At 41.1% G+C, this 21,885-nt stretch overlaps 1 protein-coding gene and 1 pseudogene across 3 annotated transcripts in view; one reads left to right on the top strand and one right to left on the bottom strand.

Annotated features, from left to right (window-relative positions):
• Window positions 1-224: 224 nt before the first annotated feature.
• aass (aminoadipate-semialdehyde synthase) overlaps window positions 225-21,885 on the bottom strand; it is a 37,589-nt gene continuing 15,928 nt past the window's right edge. For 2 of the 3 annotated variants that reach the window (XM_031279727.2, XM_031279728.2), the window contains exons 11-25: window positions 21,736-21,753; window positions 20,143-20,254; window positions 19,906-19,965; window positions 17,689-17,756; window positions 13,222-13,343; window positions 12,901-13,030; window positions 12,080-12,190; window positions 6,784-6,892; window positions 6,154-6,294; window positions 5,839-6,006; window positions 4,778-4,873; window positions 3,955-4,070; window positions 2,730-2,818; window positions 2,453-2,629; window positions 225-1,666 (exon numbers count right to left, since the gene is read on the bottom strand). In XM_031279727.2, coding sequence (XP_031135587.1) covers window positions 1,548-1,666; window positions 2,453-2,629; window positions 2,730-2,818; window positions 3,955-4,070; window positions 4,778-4,873; window positions 5,839-6,006; window positions 6,154-6,294; window positions 6,784-6,892; window positions 12,080-12,190; window positions 12,901-13,030; window positions 13,222-13,343; window positions 17,689-17,756; window positions 19,906-19,965; window positions 20,143-20,254; window positions 21,736-21,753 — 1,636 coding nt within the window. In that variant the 3' untranslated portion in view covers window positions 225-1,547. The remainder of the gene's footprint in view (window positions 1,667-2,452; window positions 2,630-2,729; window positions 2,819-3,954; window positions 4,071-4,777; window positions 4,874-5,838; window positions 6,007-6,153; window positions 6,295-6,783; window positions 6,893-12,079; window positions 12,191-12,900; window positions 13,031-13,221; window positions 13,344-17,688; window positions 17,757-19,905; window positions 19,966-20,142; window positions 20,255-21,735; window positions 21,754-21,885) is intronic. The other variant, XM_031279729.2, reaches the window with a different exon arrangement.
• Window positions 7,255-10,890, top strand: LOC116036268 (annotated as a pseudogene).

Raw genomic sequence — 21,885 nt, 5'->3', positions numbered from 1 at the left:
ATTTTGGGCTTTAGCGGAAAGTGGCAGAGGGACTGAGAAGTTGTCGATGTTCAAATTTTTTGTGTAAGTCCTGGATCTTTGCTACTATAAATGATTTAATTGCATTTAATTGCATCAAAGAGATGCATCAATAAATGTAAGTGTAAGTAAAAACAATGCAAAGATTATTACATTTGCAAATTCTTTAAATGAAAGAGGAAGAAAGACCGTAACAGAATGCCTTATTCATGTAACATTTATTACACTTTTATTAAGCAAAAATGGTTTTATCAAAACAAGCTTTCACAAACAAGTGTGTTTTGTAATCATAAATGTCAGCTCAAGCATTAAAAGACAAAACAATAAAAACCGTGTTCATGTTGGAGTTTTACCGGGAGGTAAATTAAACCAATACTCAGATCACTACCGTGTTTAAGTGCTGTTCTCTTTAGCTCAATTTTTGTTTAGTTGCACCTGAATTTGTAAAAACATTTAACGTCAGATCCAGACCTACAAATCTAACAAAATATCAAACAACACGCTGCTGTTTAAAACCCTCTGGAGATCCACATAGAAACATATCCAGTATAAATATGGATATAGTATTTTTTTTAAATATATAGCAGCCCTCTCTCTCTTTTTTACCCATTTAAAGCATGTAACAAACCGTTTACAGGATAACCATATCGCCCACAAAAATAAAATAAATATCGCTCAGGTGCCAGACATAAATACTCATTAGTCTTTAAACTTCATCCAGGTTCCACAAATACAGAATTCAATTCACCGTAGGGTTGTGCGGCGGTGGGAGTGTCACTTAAATAGCCCCTTTGTGTGACGTCCTGTTGTGTTCTTAAACCCCCCCCCCCAATGAATCAGAAGTAGACTTTATATTTTTATTTATATTTCACAATTATTGTTTTCTGTCAGATCGTTTATAGATCGTTTATAGATCTCGACATTTCCGAACGCACTTAAAGGCAGCTTCATTTCACGGAGAAAGACGAGAAATGGCAGCGATGGCAGGGCTTCTTTAAATTTCTAATGCTTAAAATAGTGTTTGATCAGTCGACCTTTTACAAATCTTCACAGAATAACTTTTCTCTGAAACAGTCGATGCCGGTGAAACTATTTCAGTTTAGCACCGATTTTATTTTAGCCAAACTCAGGATGTTAATGTCTGCAGATTACTGAATGTGATCACCAGCTGCCTCTTCAGCTTTTTGACCTAAAACTAACAAACATGGTTTTAAAGTATCGCCAAATTGTGATCAAATTTCAACACAATAAAAATAACACTCTGATTTAAACATTTGACAATTTTTAACAATAACAATTGACTTTTTCCCGTATTTAGCCTTTTTCCCCTTTTAACCTTTTACATATATCTTTTTTTAATTACACAACTAATATTAATTTGATCAGCCCCTGGCACGGAGGTGAGTCTGAGTGTGTCGAAAGATCCAGTTTGGATAAAGTTAAGTGAAAAAGCAGCTGACAGCATGTGGACTTTACCAATTTTCTCTTGACTTGTTGTATAGCATTTACAGTGATTACTGATCTGCTCTCTACTCCAGCACGGTGCTCTTGGATACGAAGTTAAGTCCTTCCTCCTTCAGTCGGGCCAGTGTCGGCTCGTAGACATCCTTCGTCAACGGAACCACAATTCCCTTTGTACTGATTTCACCTGCAGAGAGAAAACACACGGATTTAGGTTCAAACTTCAGCAAACAATTACTACAAATTAATGAAAAATTTTCAACTTTCTAGGCAGCCTCTGGTTTCAGTTCAATTTAGAACATACAGCAACACAGACTGATGAGAACATTAGCTTCGCAGACTAAAAGGATTAGCTAACGTTAGCTTCACAGGCTGAAAGTACAAACGCCGGCTTCACAAACTGATTAACCATAGTTACGGTCACATACAGACAAACGTTATCTTTATCTTTACAGACTTAAAGGACAAACTAACGCTAGCTTCACAAAATGACAAATCAAAGCTAATTTTGAACCTGACAAACTAACGTTAGCTTCACAGACTGGCTAACTAATGTTAGCTTCACAACCTAACAAACTAACGTTAGCTTCACAACCTGAGAAACTCATGTTAGCTTCACAGACTGACAAACTAACGTTAGCTTCAAGAACTGACAAACTCATGTTAGCATCACAGACAAATTTTTGAAAAGTTTTCTTTAAAACCTGTACCTGGTTGGAGGTACACGTTTCCAAATATTGTGCACTTAAATCAAATATATCATTAAGCGTCTCTTGGTTCTCCATACAGTGTAGTCAAGCTTTTGTAGTTCAAAAACGATTGTATTGAACTTCATTATATTTTGTTTTGTGTGATTGGTATTCACACCTTTACAGTTTTTGTGTGTCATAGTTTTATTGTGTTTTTTTTTAATTTATTTTTTTTATAGTTAGCATTTAATTCAGAAACAATTTTCCTGACTGATATCACTGACCGTCAAGGACCATGCGAGCAGCAATGGCTGCTGGGTATCCTACAGTCTTGGCCATGGCGGAGAAGCCGCTGGGGTCGCCGTACACCACTAGGCTAATGTGTTTGGTCTCCAGCTCGCCAGTTGGGTGGCGAAGCCCAACGTCGTTCCGCAGGATGATCATGTCTCGCTCACCCTCACCTAAACCAGGGAGAGACGTCATTAATAGTTTATGTACTAGTACTACATTTGGTACTTGTGGTCTTCTGATTTGTGGTAGTAAAATGAGCTTGTGTCTCACCGAAGGAGAGTTTGGCTTCCAGATGTTTTGCCAGAGCAGCCAGCACGCTGTCGGCGTGAAGCGCCGACTCGTCGCTCAGCATCCCAAACCTGAACACACAGAGACAGAAAAACATGACTTTTCCACACAATAGAATAACCTTCACAAAGCCGTTTCAAAAGGATTAGAAAACGACTCTGCTTTACAATCCCGGCTGTGGCAGCCCACACATCCTTGGCTAAATCTTAAGAGATGAGCAGTTGCCTTTTGTCGCTGCTTTGCTGGTGAATTGAATAAATGAACAACAAGTCATTCAATTTGAGCTGCAAATAAGTTGGCTTTTTAAGCTTTTAACTGCACAAATGGAATGTTTCCAACAGTTCACTTTTACCGCCGGAGGAATCTACGCTTCAATGCCATCGTGGCTCCTTTACCTTCACCGCTAGCAGCAGCAGAACAATGCCGGCATGGAGCCTTGGTCTGAAGAGACCCCTGGAAAAGTTGATTTAACGCTACACCACTTCAGGCGTCCTCATTTCGAGGGAAGTGAAAAATGTGCAGAAGAGGAGCAGCTTCAGCCTTGTTCTCAGCCCACAATCCACAGCACCAACGCTAACTTTGAAGAGTAGCAGACGTCAGCATCTGCCTCATCCACTCAGAAAAGCATCAGAAGAAATGGACATCTAAAGAACTTGTTCAAAGTAAGGCTAAACAATATTAACGTTTCTTTATCGTCGATAAACTAGTGATATCAACTGGCGCAATAAACACATCGCAAGATGCTGCGACATATCGCAAAAGGCACTCCAAGATTGTTTTTGTGTTAGTTGAAAGAAAATATCAGTAGAACACTGCACTATAAAATGTGACGGTCATTCTTTTTTTTAGTGGTGTTTTATATTCAACTCAATATTCATTTTGTTCTATAAAAGAAAATGATTTCCTTTCATTTGTTTTAAGTTAAGCAAGCAATTTGTTGTATTTCAGCAGAATACAGAACGTTGGACCGCCATCGTTGTTTTGTACTAACAGTCGCGGCCATCTCACACACCTAAACCACGCCTGTAGCTGCCAGTGGCTCCTCCGCGGACGCTGATTGGTTCGGACACAAACGTTTTTACTTACAGCCTGACAAGATGGATTTTCATGTGCTATGTGATCCGCCGATTCTCACGAGAATCCAGTAGCCGTGCAAGGTAAGACTAACCCGGGACCAATCCTGAATTGCTGGTTTTTTGCCTCTCACCATCTCAGGGTGTCCATCACAAAGTCGTCCTTTCCGATGCGTTCATATACGGCTTCCTCAAAGGCATCGTGGGAAATAGAAGAGGACAATCCCATCTGCTTACAGAGAAGCGCTTTCTGTATAGATAGATAGATAGATAGATAGATGAGGAAAATGAAATCCCCAAAGCAGCCAGATACACTAAAACAACAAAATACAATGACAACAGGTACTATGTGAACAAAGTTAAAGATGACACTGAAATAAAGAAGCATAAATATATGAGAGAAGAGGACATTTTTTTACTGTGGGTCCTCCAAAATGATCACATTCATGTGTTGTTTCCTATCTAAAAAGCTCTTCTTCAGCTCCTAGTCTGTCTCCTAGCTCCACTATAATTCCTAGTCTGTCTCCAAATTCTTCTTTACCCTTATTGCCTGTATCGTAAAGCTCCTCTTTAACACCTAGATCGTCTCCTTACGCTCTTCCTTAGTTCTTAGACCCTCTCCTAGCTCCTCTATAGCTCCTAGTTTTCCCCCTAAAGCTCTTCCTTAGTGTATAGTCTGTCTCCTAACTCCCTTTAAAGCTCATTGACTCCTACACTGGGTCTTAGCCGGTGACAATTAACCTACTAAGCTCAAAGGGATAAAAGAGGACAAACATCATCTGCTGTAAACTCTGATCGGTGTCAGAAAGCCTTGGCTCACTGCAACCTTGATGTTGACAATAAGCTACTGACAGTTATAGCCTCTCAGTGGAGTTTTATGAAACTGAATGACAGGCTGGAGAAAGAAGCAGAAGTCACTGCTCAGAGGCTGAATGGATCCTCAGCGGAGGCTCTTACCCAGGAAACAGGACATGAAGTAGGCTGCAGGATGGGGCAGGGCTCGCTGTTGATTAGGCCCAGTTTGACAAACCCAGTCATGGCCTTTGTGAAGCCCTGTGGCACAGAACAGGAGTCAACAGTGACCACATTTACAGGGAGACGAAAACTGGTTCGGTTTGCGTTCACACCGCACTTTGTCAAACACCAGGGTTAGGGTTAGCGTTGCCGAACATTACTTAGTTCCTCGGTGTGAAATGTGAGGATTTGCTGCTTTTCTGTGTTTTTATATCATTGCCGACTGAAAATACTGCGGTTTTTACACTTTGTTTCAGAAAAATCTAAACCTTTTAAGGCATCAACTTGGGTTGTGATGTAACATTTCTACCTACATTACTGGTCAAAAGTTTGGGGTCACTTAGAAATTTCCATTGCACTCCATTACAGACAGAATACCAGCTGAGATCAGTTGCATTGTTTGTTTAATCAGGGCAGCAGCTTTCAGATTACATTATGTGCAAAAGGGTTCTCGACTGTTGTAGAAAGTGGCTGATCTTTAATGCAATATCTACATCCATTATCAGCAACCATTCATCCAGTGTTCCAAAGGCTCATTATGTTTACTAATCTGATATAATTTTAAAAGGCTAACTGAGAAAACATTGGAGAACCCTTTTGCAATTATGTAAGCACATAATGTAATCTGAAAACTGCCCTGGTTAAAAAAAACAATGCAGCTGATCTCAGCTGGTATTCTGTCTGTAATGGAGTGGAATGGAAATTTCTAAGTGACCCCAAACCTTTGACCGGTAGTGTATATTCTGACATTTTATAGACAAAACAAATGATTGACTACAACTTATTACTGTAGTTGAGGAAAATAATCTGCACATTAATCAACAGTGAAAATAATTCTTCACCAACTTAAGCTAAAGTCTTGCCTCTGTGATTTCACACACAGAACATTTCTTTAACAGGTTGCTGCAGAACAGTAAAAAACAAGCTGGTCAACTAGGTTAAGCTGAAACTTCCTATGATAAAGTGAGTGAGTGAGTGAGTGAGTAAGTGAGTGAGTGTTGTACCTTGAAGCGGAGTGTTCCTCTGATCAGTGTGTGTGCTGTCTGGATGCCGTAAGGCTCGGCGTACGTTGTGCTGTCACGGTTTGGAAAGGCCTCCAGGTTGAAACCAGGAAGGAAATCCATCGGCATGCTGGACTCCATCAGAGACCCGCCAGCCGGGATGCTCACCACCTGGACAAAATCACACAGACAGACAGAGAGACAGACACAGACAGACACACGCAGACAGACACACACAGTGAATTTCTCCTGTTGATTTAAACACTGTAATTATAGGAAAATACTTCTTGCATATTAGTAATTTCTGGGCCTCTGTACCTCGTTGTCTCGGAGGAAGATGGCGGGGCTGATGGTGTTGAGGAGGACGCCGTACGGACTCCAGCTGAACTTGTAGCGAAGAGGATTGTCTGAACACTCGGGAGCAGGAAGGCCGCCGCAGAACGAGCTGTAGGACTCCACCTGAACAACACCATCATTTATATCGCCAATTGGTTTTTCGTCAGTCAGTCAGTCACTTCACTGATTAATCTACTTATTGTTTTTAAACTTCACTACGGTATTTTGAAATATATCTTAGACTTGTTTCTTACTAACTCATCAGCCGACATTTACACTAAGGCCCAGTTCAGACTGCCTTCATTTTAGATTTTAGAAAGTCTGGACAGCAAAAAAACACATGAAATGCAAATTTTGCAAGTCGGATTCAATCTGAGGAGCAGGTCTTAATTTAGATAAGCAAGTTTAATCCCAGGTCAAAGGTCTTTTTCAGGTTGTGTTGAACTTTTCTGATTCAGGATGAACTCCCCTCACTACATCAGCTCATGTCTGACTGTGTGGACTAAAACCTGTGTGAAATTAAGCAATTTGAACATGTGGACATGTGTGACACACACAGACGCGCACACAGACACACACACACACACACACACAGAGTGAGTGTTGACTCACGGTGCAGCCGTCGGCTTTGGCCTTGTCGATACACTCCATGGCCAGCATGTGATCGATACCTGGGTCCAGTCCCATCTCATTCACTATGGTGATGCCCGCCTCCTCCGCACTGTCACACACACACACACACACAATATCTTGATTAAGGCCCTGTAAAACACATTTTCTTTACCAGTCTAAACCAGTTAACTAGCTTTAAATGTAATTTTCTGATAGACGTTTGTGCCATTTTGTTTACATAGTTTGTTTAGTCGTGTTCTGTCACTGATTAACACATTTTTAATTTCACTTAAGAGGACTTTGAAGAAAGAATGTTTCTTGACTACCTTTGAAACCACAAAATCACAGAGAAGCCAAACTCGTGGCTTGGTGAAAAAAGTTTTCCATCTCAGTTTTACAGAAACAAAAAAGTAAAAAAAAACTAATCCTGTTCCAAAGCTTTGTTAGGCTATTTCTCAAAGAGTTAATAAAACCTCCCTCCCTGAGCTCCACTGAGAGGTGGAGCAACAGTGGAAGAGGAGAGCTGCATCGTCAAATATCCTGAAATGAAAGTGAAAGTTTGTCTGAGCGACAGCAGCGCTGCAGTCGAGACAACTCTCTCTGTTTCTCTCTAAAGAAACATTCAGCTGAATCCAGCAGCTTTTTCTCAACAGCAGAATCTCTGCCAAACACTGGTGAGTACACGGAGACAAACTGCACTCACTAAATATGTGCTCAAAGTTAAACCAGGATCCAGAACAAAGAAACAAAGTAATAGTAGATACAGTAGGCCTGCTAAAAGCTAAGTAGCCTAGCTTAGCTTCCCTTTGGAGTTGGCTGTGGTGTCTGATTTAATGTGTCAATTTTGTTCAATGATTATATAAAAAGGTACAAAATTACACGGGAGTGTGACTTAATTCTCTGCCCAGGACGCCATAACGCCACTACTGTATATCTTTACATAGAAAATAGTTGGTTGCTGCCATCTGAATATCAAGCCCCTTAAGTATTTCGCTTTTCTGCTACTTAATACGTCAACTACACTACCATTCAGAGGCATATATTGTACTTTTTACTGCAGTGGTCTGTGCAGCTTCAGGTAATTATAATGGACGTTCTCTGCTGCGTGCATGCTGCGGCATGTGTCGTGCTTGTGCTCTGTGCGTTTGTCGTAGATTCGGTTTTTCCACCTCCGATGTAAAGGAGCGTGAGACCAGACGGTCTGAGATATCTACCACATCAGCAGAGCAATAACGTAATGTGTCAAACCATTCTATAATAAGTGTTGTGGTGCTGCAGAGACGTCCCGGCCTACACACCGTATCCTACAGACTTGATAACAAATCCTTGTTTGGTACAGATCCTCGCAAAAAAACACACTATAATTATTTACAATTTTTAATTTTAATATTTTTTTTAATGAAAATGAGAATAATAAGAAAATTATCATTCCTTCCAATATCGTGAATCATATTGAAATCGCATTATCAGTCAAAATAATCGCAAATAGATATTTTCCTCATATCGTGCAGCCCGATTTAAGACATCCAATCAGTTTATAATTTTTTTTTAACGTTTTGTTTTTATACTTAAATAACTAACAAGCAGCTTACAGCTATAGTCATGTAAGTGAGTGGTAGCAGGCAGAGATCAGTCAGAGGCAGCCTTCAGAATTTATGTAAAACCGCACCTCCACTTGTATAGTCTCAAAAAAATCCACCAACCAAACGCAGTCTGATCTGAACGAGTGCTAGTTGACTCACTTCATATCTGCTCCAGTCTTCAGCTGAAAAGTTGTCAGATCAAACTTTAACAGTGAACTCCATGTGGTTTCCCCACGTTTTCATACTACTGGTTACTGTGACAACTACTTAATGCCAGACCAAATACCAAAAAAACACTCGGGGCATCCATCCAGGACCTGACTGCATAATGAGCTGTTTTAGTAAATCAAACGCTGAACATATGCAGATTGAGGCTGCAAATAATTCATTTTTTCTTAATAAATTTGGACCTCAGTTGGGTGCAATATAATGACCAAATTTAGGATGGCTCTTCTTATATTACTTTAATCATAGTTCCATTGTATGAAACAAATAATCAAAAGATATGCAATTACAGTTTTTCACACTTTGTCCTCAGATTGTCCAAATGTCTGCTGCCAGCTGTCTGCTGACTGAAGATCAGTTTCTGTGCTCCATCTGTCTGGATGTGTTCACTGATCCTGTCACCATACCATGTGGACACAACTTCTGTAAAACCTGCATCACTGATCACTGGGATAGAAATGTCCAGTGTCAGTGTCCCAACTGTAAAGAGGCTTTCAACACCAGACCTGAGCTGCGGGTCAATACTTTGATCTCTGAGATGGCTGCTCAGTTCAGACAGTCAGCTCAACAGAAAGTCAGCAGCAGCAGAAGCTCCGAGCAACAAGTGTCCAAACCAGCAGAAGTTCCCTGTGACGTCTGCACTGGAACCAAACTGAAGGCCCTGAAGTCCTGCCTGGTGTGTCTGGTCTCCTACTGTGAGACTCACCTGGAGCCTCATCTGACAATGTCAGGTCTGAAAAAACATCAGCTGATCGACCCTGTGGAGAACCTGGAAGGCAGGATGTGTACGAAGCACGATAAACTGCTGGAGCTGTTCTGTAAGACCGACCAGATGTGTGTCTGCATGCTCTGCACTATTTCAGACCACAAGACACATGATGTTGTTCCTCTGAAAGAAGAATATGAAGTTAAGAAAGCAGAGCTGGGGGCTGAAATTCAGCAGATGATCCAGAAGAGACGACTGAAGATTCAGGAGATCAAACACTCAGTGGAGCTCAGTGAGGAAGATGCAGACAGAGAGATAGCAGGAGGTGTTCAGGTCTTCACCGCTCTGAAGGCGTCTGTTGAGAGAAGCCAGGCTGAGCTCATCGACACGATCAAAGAGAAGCAGAGAAAGATGGAGAAACAGGCTGAAGGCTTCATCAAAGAGCTGGAACAGGAAATCTCTGAGCTGAAGAAGAGAAGCACTGAGGTGGAGCAGCTCTCACACTCTGAAGACCACCTCCACGTCCTCCAGAGCTTCACGTCCCTGAACGCTGCTCCACCCACCAAGAACTGGACAGAAACCATCATCCGTCCACCACATGAGGGGACGGTGGTGAGAGCTGTCAATCAGCTGGAGGAGACGCTCAGTAAACAGATGAAGAAGCTGCTCGCTGAGGCTGAGCTGAAGAGGGTTCAGCAGTCTGCAGTGGATGTGACACTTGATCCTGATACAGCACATCCAAACCTCATCTTGTCTGATGATGGAAAACAAGTTAAACATGGTGATGTAAAGAAGAATCACCCAGACAATCCAGAGAGATTTGATACTTGTCCAAATGTTTTAGCAAAGCAGAGTTTCTCTTCAGGAAGATTTTATTACGAGGTTCAGGTTAAAGGGAAGACTCACTGGTATTTGGGAGTGGCCAGAGAGTCGATCAACAGGAAAGGAAGCATCGCACCAAGCCCTCAGATTGGCTACTGGTTAATATGTTTGAGGAATGAAAATGAGTACAAAGCTCGTGCTGACACTGATGTCCTTCTCTCTCTGAAGTCTCGGCCTGAGAAGGTGGGGGTGTTTGTGGATTATGAGGAGGGTCTGGTCTCCTTTTATGACGTTGATGCTGCAGCTCTTATCTACTCCTTTACTGGCTGCTCCTTCACTAAGAAACTCTACCCACTCTTTTGTCCTTGTAATAACAATGGTGGTAAAAACTCTGCCCCTCTGATCATCTCTCCTGTCAATCATACTGAGTAGAACCATTTGATTTCCTACAAAAATTCCTAATGGTTATGTAATAACTGCCTAAATAGCGGTTTTACTTCACATGATGGTAATGTCTTTTTTGCTATTTTTTTTAATTATTAAATAGCATAAGGGCTCAGCCTTGTGCTCAAACACACCAGGTTGATTTGTGTTACATATTATTCTCTAATCGTTTCTAATAGGTGCAACAGCTTTCTTCAAGACCATCAAAACACCACAAATAATTTTATATTATAGAAAAGAAGCACTGGCAAAAGTCATATGTTAATTTGGCAAATTCAAAACTTTGGCACAATTATTGAGGGGAAATGTATTAATAAAAGCAAAATGGAAATAGCTTGTCTGTGGTTTTTGTTGATGCCCTAATTGTTTAATGTGTAAGATGCTGTATTTTCTTCCAGGTCTTGGACTGAACTGTTTTGTTGTCTTTGGTATGGTGATGGTATGTTCCATGGGTGCTTTACTGTCCACTAAATTCATCTTGTGCCAAAAATGATGTCAGATCCAAACCTAAAAGGCCATAAAACCTCTTCTGCAGCAAGAGGCGGTGCAACACTGGAAAAGGAGAAGAGCTCAACTTCCACGTGTTTCTCATGAAAGAAAAATCAAACTGGCAAGAGTCTCTGCCAAAAACTGTGAGTACAGCTGATAAGAATTACTGATTTTCAACAACCAGCATTATGTTAACACCCCAGCTCCACTCAGAAAGAAAGTAACGTTTTTGTTTCATACTATTAATTCAAATTAAAAATTGAATACACGTGCAATGTAACACTGTGACTTTTGTCCAAAGAGTGTAGATATGTCCAACCATCAGAGAAAAAGGGAGCGAGGGTAAGAGAGAGAAGCAGTGGTCGAGCGAGCAAGAGAGTGAATGAAGAGAGGGAGAACCGTTAGGGAGAACAAAGCAGTGAATCAGAGGAATAAAACATTATTTTCTGATTGTTTCATGGCAGTTATGTTACCCATAACTACATATTATAACCCGGGAACACACCGTCTGTGAAGCGCCAATCGCCATAAACATGGGTGTTGTTAATTTTGAAATTTGTTTTATTTTGTAGTTTATTTTGTTGTTGTTTATTTTTGAAGTATCCGGTTGCGCTGTGGCCTTCCTGTATTTGATTCCCTACCTGGCTTGAAACATTCGCTTGCAGCTCGTGGAAGAAATAGAAAAGACGCTGTCACTGCTGTTCGCAGCCGGTGTGGCCAGACAGATGAAAATAGCTCCACGCTTCTGCGTCCAGTATGTTTTTGACGTAACTGTGATTGTGAGCTGGCAGATGGACTGTAGATGAAAAGTTTGCTTAAAGCAAACTCTGGTACAATACAATTAAGTGCAACATTTATGTTTAATATCGTACATGGCTCATTACAAATTAAATATTCCTTGTTTATTCTCCTTCAGACATCTTTAAAGAAAAACATTGTTTCTAATGAAAAGTTCAATTACATTGGTAAAAGTTCTAAAGCACATGTAAACATATCCTGTTTAATCTGTGTCTGTTGTGTACTTCACCTGCTCTGCAGCTCCCTCATGGCAGGACTCAGGTAGCTGGCTGTCACCATGTTTACCTTCCTCTTGATGCAGTGTTTGGCGATGAGCGGGTGAAGAGAGTATGGCAGCATGCTGAGGAGTCAGGACAGAGAGCGGATGAATTTATCTGGCATGTAGCAGACTGATGAAAACTGAGCTAAGTCTGATCATGTAAAGTTGAGCCTGAGATGTCCACACATCTACATTTTTCATTCATAGTGAGAAAAAAATAACAGCTTTACAGAGCTATGGAGGCTACAGACTTTCAATAATATTCAATTAGGAACCAACAAAGAAAATGAACTACAATAAAGAAAACAAGGAGCACTTGCTGGATTCCCCACTGGGTCCAGGCTTTCATCATCTAAAATTTACTATTTTTACGCCAACACTAAATTTAATTGATTGTGACGGTTGCCCTAAATACCTAAATAGTCACTAAATGTTGCTAGTCACAATGCATTACTTATTTATTTATTCATATTTGTACCTCATCTGTGAATTGTCTTTTATGTGCTTTATATGACAAATAGTTATTTGAATTGATTTGAAACAGCAGCTGACGTGTTCTTCAGGCCCTGCCTCCTTTTGGGGGGTGTGTCCAACTAAAACAAATAGTCTAAAAATAAATGGGTCCACTTAACAGTGACTTTAGAGATCCTAAGAATAAAAAGGACACATTAAAATGCCCTCAAGTCTTTCAAGTTTACTTTAGGAAAAGAAATGACATCCATCCATCCACATGTTTGCCTTCCTGTAACAAAATATTGGGTTGTACAGCGTGACAGCAGTGCATGCTGTACCTGATGACCAAGTCGTGATCTTTGACCAGAGAGTCCAGGTGTCCTTCCTGGCTGCCGGCGTCCAGCATGACGGGAATAGTGTTGGGATATTTGGCTGCCAGCTCCTCTGCCTGCCTCAGCATCACCGACGCTAAGAGAAGAAACCGCAGTCAGTGGAATGTAGGGTTGAGTACCGAACTCTGTACTTAGGGTACCGACAAAATTACGTTAACTCACTCGTGTTATATCAGTCGAACTAAGATAAAGTTGTTACATATTTCACTTTTTTTCCCCCCACACATCACTTGTATGGCTTTTTAAGAGTTTGATAGACAAACTCACCAACAGTGACCTGGGTCTTCTCGTCACGAGTCAAATACTCAACGACGGGTCCCGAGACGTATCCTGAACCCAGCAGCAGAACTCTCTTCATCCCAGCCTTCTTCATGATCTGTGCCTTCTCCCTGAAGGATATTAGGAAACACTGACTTAGAGCCACGCCAGAAAAACGTCAAAACATAACACATCAGTGGGTCTCAGTAACTGTGTTTAAACTCTGAGTTACCCAGATTTGGATTTGGACAAACAACGTGAGCTTTTGAAGTTAAATGGTCAGCATTTCATCAAATTTAAATGAAACTACAAAAGAGATTTTTATCAAAATAATATTTGATTCATTTGATATGCAAATAAATACATTCATTGGTATTTATTCATTTGAATATTTAAAAATTGACAACACGAGTAACCTTAAAGAAAAACTAAATGAATTAATGAGAGTAAGACGGAAGTCATGTTGTTTGCCCCCCCCCCAAATTCAGCTGACGAACTTTCGAAACATTTGGGGACTTTAGCATCTAGTGTGCGCCCTTTTGACAGAAATCTAGGTTTCATCTTTGACCCAGCATTAAAATTTGATAAACAAATTAGTTCTGTTGTCAAATGTAGCTTTTTTCATCTCAGGACTTTTGCTAAACTAAAATCCTTCCTCTGTCGTAAGGACTTGGAGAGTTATTCATGCTCTTATTTCGTCTCATATTGACTACTGCAATTCCTTGTATTCTGGGATTTGCCAATCATCTTCATCACGCCTGCAGCTTGTCCAGAATGTGGCTGCTCGATTGTTGACTGGTACCAGAAGGAGGGATCATATCTCCCCGGTCGAATGGATTTTAAGGTAATGTTACTTGTTTTTAAGGCATTACGTGGATTGGCCCCTTTACATATTGCTGATCTCCTTACCCTACATCACTCCTCCAGGAACCTAAGATCGTTCCGTTTAGCTATTCCAGTCTCGGATGAAAACAAAGGGTGATCGTGCCTTCTCCGTTTATATTAGGTACTCCTCTACTGCCGAGATCTTTAAGTCTCGTCTTAAAACACATTTTTATTCTTTGGCGTATGATTTAGTTTAGGGACATTTGTATAGAAGTGTGTTGTTTGTATGAGGTTTATTGTGTCTATATTTTTATTGTCTTCCTCTGTTTTTATAACATAATATAACTTTGTACAGCACTTTGTTCAGCCTAGGTTGGTTTTAAATGTGCTCTATAAATAAATTGACTTGACTAAATTAATATTTTTCAATTAAATATTAAAACTATTGTTACTGTTTTTTCTATATTACAATAACAAGACAACTTTATAAATTACACATGCACAGAATAAAGAGTTTAGAATCTGATTCAGCGGCAGTGTCTGTTAAAGACGAGCCCCGATCACATATGTAACCCGCAGTGAAAATGGCCTTTTAATTAAACCAAATGCCTTCTCCAAACAACTGGATGCAGTTAAAAAGTCTGTGATTTTGCATGATGGATTATCTTAACACCATAACAACAATAACACCATAATGGAGGCATCATCCTGAGTGACCCGTGGCATTAATATATCATCACAAAGCGCCTCAACCCCCACCCTCCCCCATAAGTCAGACTCCCGGACCCGTTAGCTTTGGTCTAATTGGATGCGACGCTGCACACACGCACGAGTCGCAGCGGGACTGGCTGGAGGTCGCACTGGCGATCTGCCCGCCGCCGAGCCTCATCTTCTTAATTAAAAAAAGAAAAGAGTGACGTTCCCTCAGGAGGATTTCTCCCTCAGTTTACATATCTTAAAAGGAGCCAAACTCAATCAAAAGGATTAAGATTTGGTGGCATGGCTTGTCTGGAAAAATGATACTTGGGATCAATTAGGAAGAAAACTCATCAAGTCTTAGAGGTGGCCTAAATATGAGCGAGCAGAACTCTGTGAAAAACACTTGGAGTCTGAAGAAGAGGTTGAAAGCTGTTAATAAGACAATAAGACTGAAGAGCAAATCTGCACTGAGCCTAAAATGGTAATAATCTGAAGAAACAAACATTATTAAGGGTTATGGAGTCCGAATAGATTTGACAAGCTCATTAAAATGTTTTTTTTTAGCAGCAACATTGACTGAAGCTGCAGAAAAGCAGTGAGGTAAAATAAGCTACATGTGTCATCAATTGAGGAATTATCAAAGCAGATAAAAAAAAAAAAAAAAAAAAAACATTAATAAGGAACAAAATGCTGATGAGGATTTCAAGGAAATGATAAACATGCAGATGAATAATTTGTTTATTGTCTTATACAAAGTCAGAGGAGAAGATCTGTCTCATCTCGGTGCGTCCAGTGCAGAGTGAGGTCCAGGACCAGTTTGGCCTAGCTTGGCACAAAAACTGGGGGAAACGGCTAGCCTAGCTCCATTAAAAGTTAAAAAGCATTAAATTGGTGCGTAAACTGTCCGTAGCTGAATAGGGTAGTAGTGCTACTCTATTTTAACGTGGGCCATAATGGTGGTACTTAGAGAGCCTAATATTTTCTGAAGTGGTACGTGGTGTCAAAAGTTTGAGAAACAATGCGCTAGATGAGAAGTTTACAGACTTGTTAGCTAACAAGCTAGTCCCCAATCCATCAGAGTGCCACAGTTTGACTGGAAGTAACATCAGACTCTCTCATTCAGATATAGTTTCATCACCCAGCTTCAGAGAAAATGCCAGTGCAAAGTGTCCTTCTACTGCATTTAGGGCTGCAACGAACAATTATTTTCATTGTCGACTATTTTCTGGATTAATCGATTAGTTGTTTGGTCTATAAAATGTCAGAAAATGGTAAAAAATGTCAGTGTTTTCCAAAGTCCAAGATGAGATCAAAGATATTCAGTTTACTGTCAAAGAGGAGCGAAAAAACTAGAAAATATTCACATTTAAGAAGCAGGAATCAGAATGTTCTCTTCAGGAGATATAAAAGATTGCAGAAACTCCTGATTTCTCTGACTCGCGACACAAGGCAGCTTTGGAATTGTGGTTAGAAGGATTTCTCTTTTAATGGACGAAAGCTAGCAGCCTCTCTCTCTCTCCCCCCCCCCCCTCCCCCCCCCCAACACACTTCCAGTCTTTGTGCTAAGCTAGGCTAAACAAGTCTTGGACCAATCTCTGTACTACAGAAATCAAACAAATATTCATCTTCTCATCTGACTGCGGTGAAAGTTTAAAAAAAGGAAATGCTTAAACTAGACGAAAAAAAGACGAAAGAAGAAAATGTGTTTCTACCCGTCGATACCCGAAGGGTCCAGTGCCTGATCGTGGCTAGCAGCTGCGTCTTATTAGCACGCTTGCCATGCAAGGTGTTAATGCAGAGGCAGGTTGGCAGAGCAGACACCAGAGGGCAGCACTGTGCAGGAACAACGACAAGGGGACTGTTAGTCGCTACCAGTCCAGCTTAGGGGGCTTTCACACCTGCCTCATTTAGTTTGGTTGAATCGCACTAGAATTGGTTATCCCCCTTGGTGCGGTTCGTTTGGGAAGGTGAGAATGCGGCAATCACACTCGGGTGCACACCAAAAGCGGACCGAACAAGTGTACCAAGACCTGCATGATGAGGTGGTCTCGGTACACTTTTAATTGAACTGTGGAGCGGTTTGTTTGTACCTAATGTGCGGTTCAATCCGACCTCCTGTATTCCGAGCAGCAGACTGTGGCAGCTTGCAATGTTTCTCTGACAGAAACTGCAGTCAAGCTCGCCGTCACTCGCATTTCCACGGTCAAACCAGCCGCCGTTAAAGTTGGGAGACAAACACCGGCACAGCAGAGCGAAGTCTCGGTGACAATGTCTGATTATTTAAATGAAATGAGCTGGTTTGACCATAGAGATGCAAGAAATACGCAGATATATAATATCCACACAGGACCTTCTTTCTGTATTTACTTTCTTGCTCCCGCTCCAGACACATCCGACTAATAAGCGGAGTGGACGTTCTTGCGTAAGTTGTAATGACGCAATTTGGTACGCTTGGGTTTTTCCAGGTGTGAAACGAAACCGAACCACGGGGAAACCGCTCCAAGTTTACAAACTCATCATCTGATCCGGACCAGAGCAAACAAGCTATAGGTGTGAAAACGCCCTTACAGCACTGCCGACTGGCATCAGGAACCTAAGACATCACAAGCTGCAACGCTAGAGAAGGGTGAGTTAAAGAGGGAAAACAGCAGAAACAGGAGGCTACCAAGCACAAACATTGCTTGGCTTTAGTAAGCTGCTATCAACGGTAATGTTGAAACACTACAGTTCAGAGAGTTAGCACAGGTGAGCTACATTACAAACTACTTTACAAATTTCATCCATAGATTGGTTGCAGTAACTCGTAGATGGAACATGCGTGTGCCAAAGTCATTTTTTTCGACATTTTTATGAATAATTCAACTGAGAAATACGCTGAAAAATGTACCAAATACAGCATTTAACAGGCATACTGTGTAACATACTCACAGCTCCAGTGTGAAATAATCTTACCTCTTTTCTCGAAGTTTTTCAATGTATTCAAACTTTGGGGTGAGGACTCCGTTTGAGGTGATGACAGCCTTCAGGAACAAAGAAATGACATTAAATCTTTGTTATTATTATATTATATCTAGTCTATATTGACGTCTGTTAATTTACAGGATAGTTCCGGTGCCTCCGGGATGTCCCTCACTTCCAGCTTTCTTAGTTAACTTTAAACTCCGGTCGCATCGAGCAACATTAACCTTCCGGACCCGGAATCCGGATTAACGGAACCTTCCACGTTACACGCTGAAAATGCCAAGTTTTAAGGACAATTTGGATCGTGCAACAAGGCAGGCCTGCTTGGTTCGGTCGGGGAATGATTGTAAAGAGTTACAAAGAATATGTTTACGCCATTTAATCTCTAACTGGGACATTCTGAGAACTATTGGCGGGGATTTGCTATAGACAAAATACACACGGCGATACACTGGTAAGAGCAAATTGTATTGGCCGTTTTGTTTTGTATTTATTGTATATATGTATGTGTATATATATAAATTATAATTAAATATATAATACATCTCTGTAGTGCAGACTCTGTACTACACACTACACTAAATATTACATTTTAATAATAATAAATAATTAATAAATAACCAGCTTTTCAAAATAACAGTTGCAATGTGCAATTTTAAGCTCATTAAACCATTTTCAAAAAAAGTGCTATAACAATTGCTCCCATTATCCTCCGTGACACGCTCTCTTCCACTTTGCCCCACAACTCTTCCCCAAAACTGCGCTGATATAACAGAGCTCAGCCCACAGCTTCACACACTCCAGCAGATAGTATGCGTGAAATAAAAACAGGACACGTCATTTCACTGTGTGTAACTTAGAGTTTAGATTCTCGGCCCAAGCCCGAGCCCGACCAGACCTCGGGTCGGGCTCGGGCCGTTATTTTCCGCCACATCCTCGGGCCGGGCCGGGCCGCACCTGGGCCGGACCCTTGATCAAGCAATTTCTTTTTTTTTTTTTTATCCATTACCTTATTATCCTATTTGGGTGGGGAGATAGCTATGCCATAATCAGAAATATAATAAATATATATATAGGCTATATAAAAGTAACAAATGTGTACAAAAGTTAGGCTGCAGTTACAAAATGCAGCACGTGTCATGCGCGGAGTCTCCTCCTCTCGCACGCATCACACCGGGCCTGCTGGGCTGTATTGTGTATCTTAAGTGCAACATGGAGCTTGAAGATGTAAAGAAAAAAAGAAAAACAGGAGAATTAACTTTGAGCAAGTGTGGAGGAAAGTCGGAGGTATGGAAGCAGTTTAAACAAGTCGTGGGCAGTGACAACAACATGTTGTTCATCATTTCTTTTTTTTTTTTTACGTTTCTTCATTCAGATCCACTTGCGATCCGTTCCATTCTAAACAAACAGCGCAGTTTACATGCTTCATCCTTGTTGTATTATTCTAAACAGATTTCTGCAGTTCAAACAACTCTGAATTGTAGTTGAGAACGTCAGTTATAACGGCCCACGTATTAAAAAATTGTCGGGTTTAAATCGGGCTCGGGCTCATAATTACAGTTAATAGGTCGGGCCGGGCCGGGCTCGGACACAACGTGCTCGGGCAGGTTCGGGCTTGATTTTTTGGGCCGATCTAAGCTCTAGTGTAACTACGCTAATTAACTGTGTATTGTGAACCGCATGTAGTGATAAGATAAAAAAAAAAACGGACAACAGCTGCCGCACATTTGTTGACCGACGCACACGCGACGGTAAATTGGCGATTGTTCTCACGGACACACGCGCGATATCAACTGGCTAGTTATCCTCCAGACAGCGACGGACCACGTCTCTTTTTCTTTCTCTCATTTCGGCCGTGTGGCGCGCATGCCCGCTCGCAGTGTGAAGCGCGTCCACGCTATTGTCCGAGATGCACTTGGCGGATTTTTTTTTTTTTTTTTTTTGACGACCTAGTTAAGGCGGTAGGGTTCCCCAGCTTATGCGGGCCGCCTGAGCTGCAAAGTGCTGCGGGGAACCCTGCGAGGTGATTTCGTCTGACTTTGTCTGAGGTAAATAGCTCAACAAAATGTCTTCAAATTAGCCTTTTTTCATTTTCTAACAAAAACAATGTTTTGGACATAACGGTTTTCACCTGACAGTGACGAACAGCAACATGCTTCTGTAGCAAACGGTGAAATGTTTTATTACTCGTAATATTACATGACTTACGTCTCTGACTTGCGGGCTGAAGTCCTCTTCCTCCAGCGGTCTGGTGGCGTCTGAGGGCAGCTGATGATGACAGAACACTAAATTTAAGTCCCAGTTGCTTTGAACATTTTGACACCGGCCCAGTCAGGGGTTTTATTTTCGTGAAACCTGCTGCAGCGCTCTCCCACAGCAAACTCAACCAGAAGCAGAAATTGGATGACAACACCACCAGCTGTTTTTACCTCAAACCCATCTTACCATCTCCCAGATGTAGGGGAAGAGTCGGTCTCCAAAGTACTCTGTGGCTCCGATGGGGAGCTGAGCGGGCAGGTTGTCGATGGAGCACATGAGGATCCCGTTTCCCTCCACGCTGCCGGGACCAGAAGCATTAACATTACTCACATACAGTAGAATACACATATGTTTACACTTAGACTATATGAACCATTACACCCAAAAATGAAGAAAAAACATGTAATATTGCAACCCAACATCTGACATACATAAAGACAGAGCGCATTTAAGAAAGATCCCCCCCCTCTCAGCTTTTGTCTTCATAAAAGCTCAGTTTTTCGTAGGGATCGACAGATACTGGTTTTTAAAGGCCGATTATAGTTAATGAAACCGATAACCGATATTTGGAACCAATATGCATTCACAGTGAAAATGAAATGTTGGAATGTTACAAACTCCAACACAAAACTTTGTTTAAATGCTTTAAGCAATTCTTTAATAAAGTAGAAACGTTCACCATAATACCCAGTAACAGAGAGTCAGATAGTGTTGTGGGGGGACATGAAGTCAGACTCAGTGGTGAGTGAAACCGAAGCAGAGGGACAGACACAGAGCTGTAGCCAAGCCAAAGTAGAACACTTTTTAATTCATTAACTTTATCGGTTATCAGGCAAATAAAACGCCGATACACATAATCTGCCAAAAAACAGCCCGATAATCGGCCAGGGCCGATAATCGGTCTATCCCTAGTTTTTCGGGTTGGCAGTCTATAAAAATGCAAAGGTCAAGTGTGTGGGAATTTCTCCCATCTAGCGTTGAGATCATATATCGCAATCAACTCTCTCGCGCCACGCAGTTCAAAGTACGTATTACAGCTACGGTAGCCTTCACGCTTCAAAACGCCGCTCTCTTGCTCTTTTCAATATCCTTTTTCTTTTTCTGGGCAAAGAAGAAGACTCCTGTTCCTGAAATTTGGATTTTGAATACGTGTGGTCCTCCATGTTTCCTTTTTCAAACTTGCCGGGGCCGGGAAGTTACGATACCCATTAGCAGCATTAGCAGCACCTGTGAGTTTATCATGTGACAGCGAAAACGCGAAAGGCGGAGCAGTATGTCCTGTATGTCCCTTACCGGCTAACGTATTTCAAGATGGAGCATGAATATGGAGCGTCTACCCCAGTTCATGCGAATGCAAATGTAAAATTTCAAGCCAAAAGGAATACTTGGAATTGATGGTGGTAGTAAATATTCATGAAAAAGGACAAGTTTGTGAACGGGCAACACAGATTTTGATAATGAACAACTAAACACATTACACACTGGACCTTTAAGTCATGGGTTATTTACATTGTTGGTAGTGAATATCACCACAGAGCAGGCTTTGGACAGGTTTCTGTAGTTTGTAGTTAATGGAGACCGGAGAGTTCATTTCCCCTTCGGTGGGCGTGGCTTTTAGACAAGTGACTATACATTTAATAAACAGCGGAATGTAATCTAAACACACTGCATATTTTTGCCAACAGTTTTTTAAAGCTGAATTTTCCGCTTCATCCCCAGCACAGAAAAAAAAGTTGGTTCGCATGCAGCTTCTTTTATATGATTAAAAAGAGTACTCACGTAACTTTGTTGAAGTAGCTGTAAGTAATAATATTTTTTGAATGAACAAATGAACACCTAAATGTGTATGTTGGATGTTTTTGTTTACACTGGTCTAAAAATAGATCTGTGATGGAAGCAAAATAGCCCAAAATCTTAAAAATGACCTGT

The sequence above is a fragment of the Sander lucioperca genome, chromosome 7 (genome assembly GCF_008315115.2).
Source record: "Sander lucioperca isolate FBNREF2018 chromosome 7, SLUC_FBN_1.2, whole genome shotgun sequence".
In the NCBI taxonomy this organism is placed as follows: Eukaryota; Metazoa; Chordata; class Actinopteri; order Perciformes; family Percidae; genus Sander; species Sander lucioperca.
Note: the sequence above shows the minus strand (reverse complement) of the source record. Positions and strands in the feature narration are given on the sequence as shown.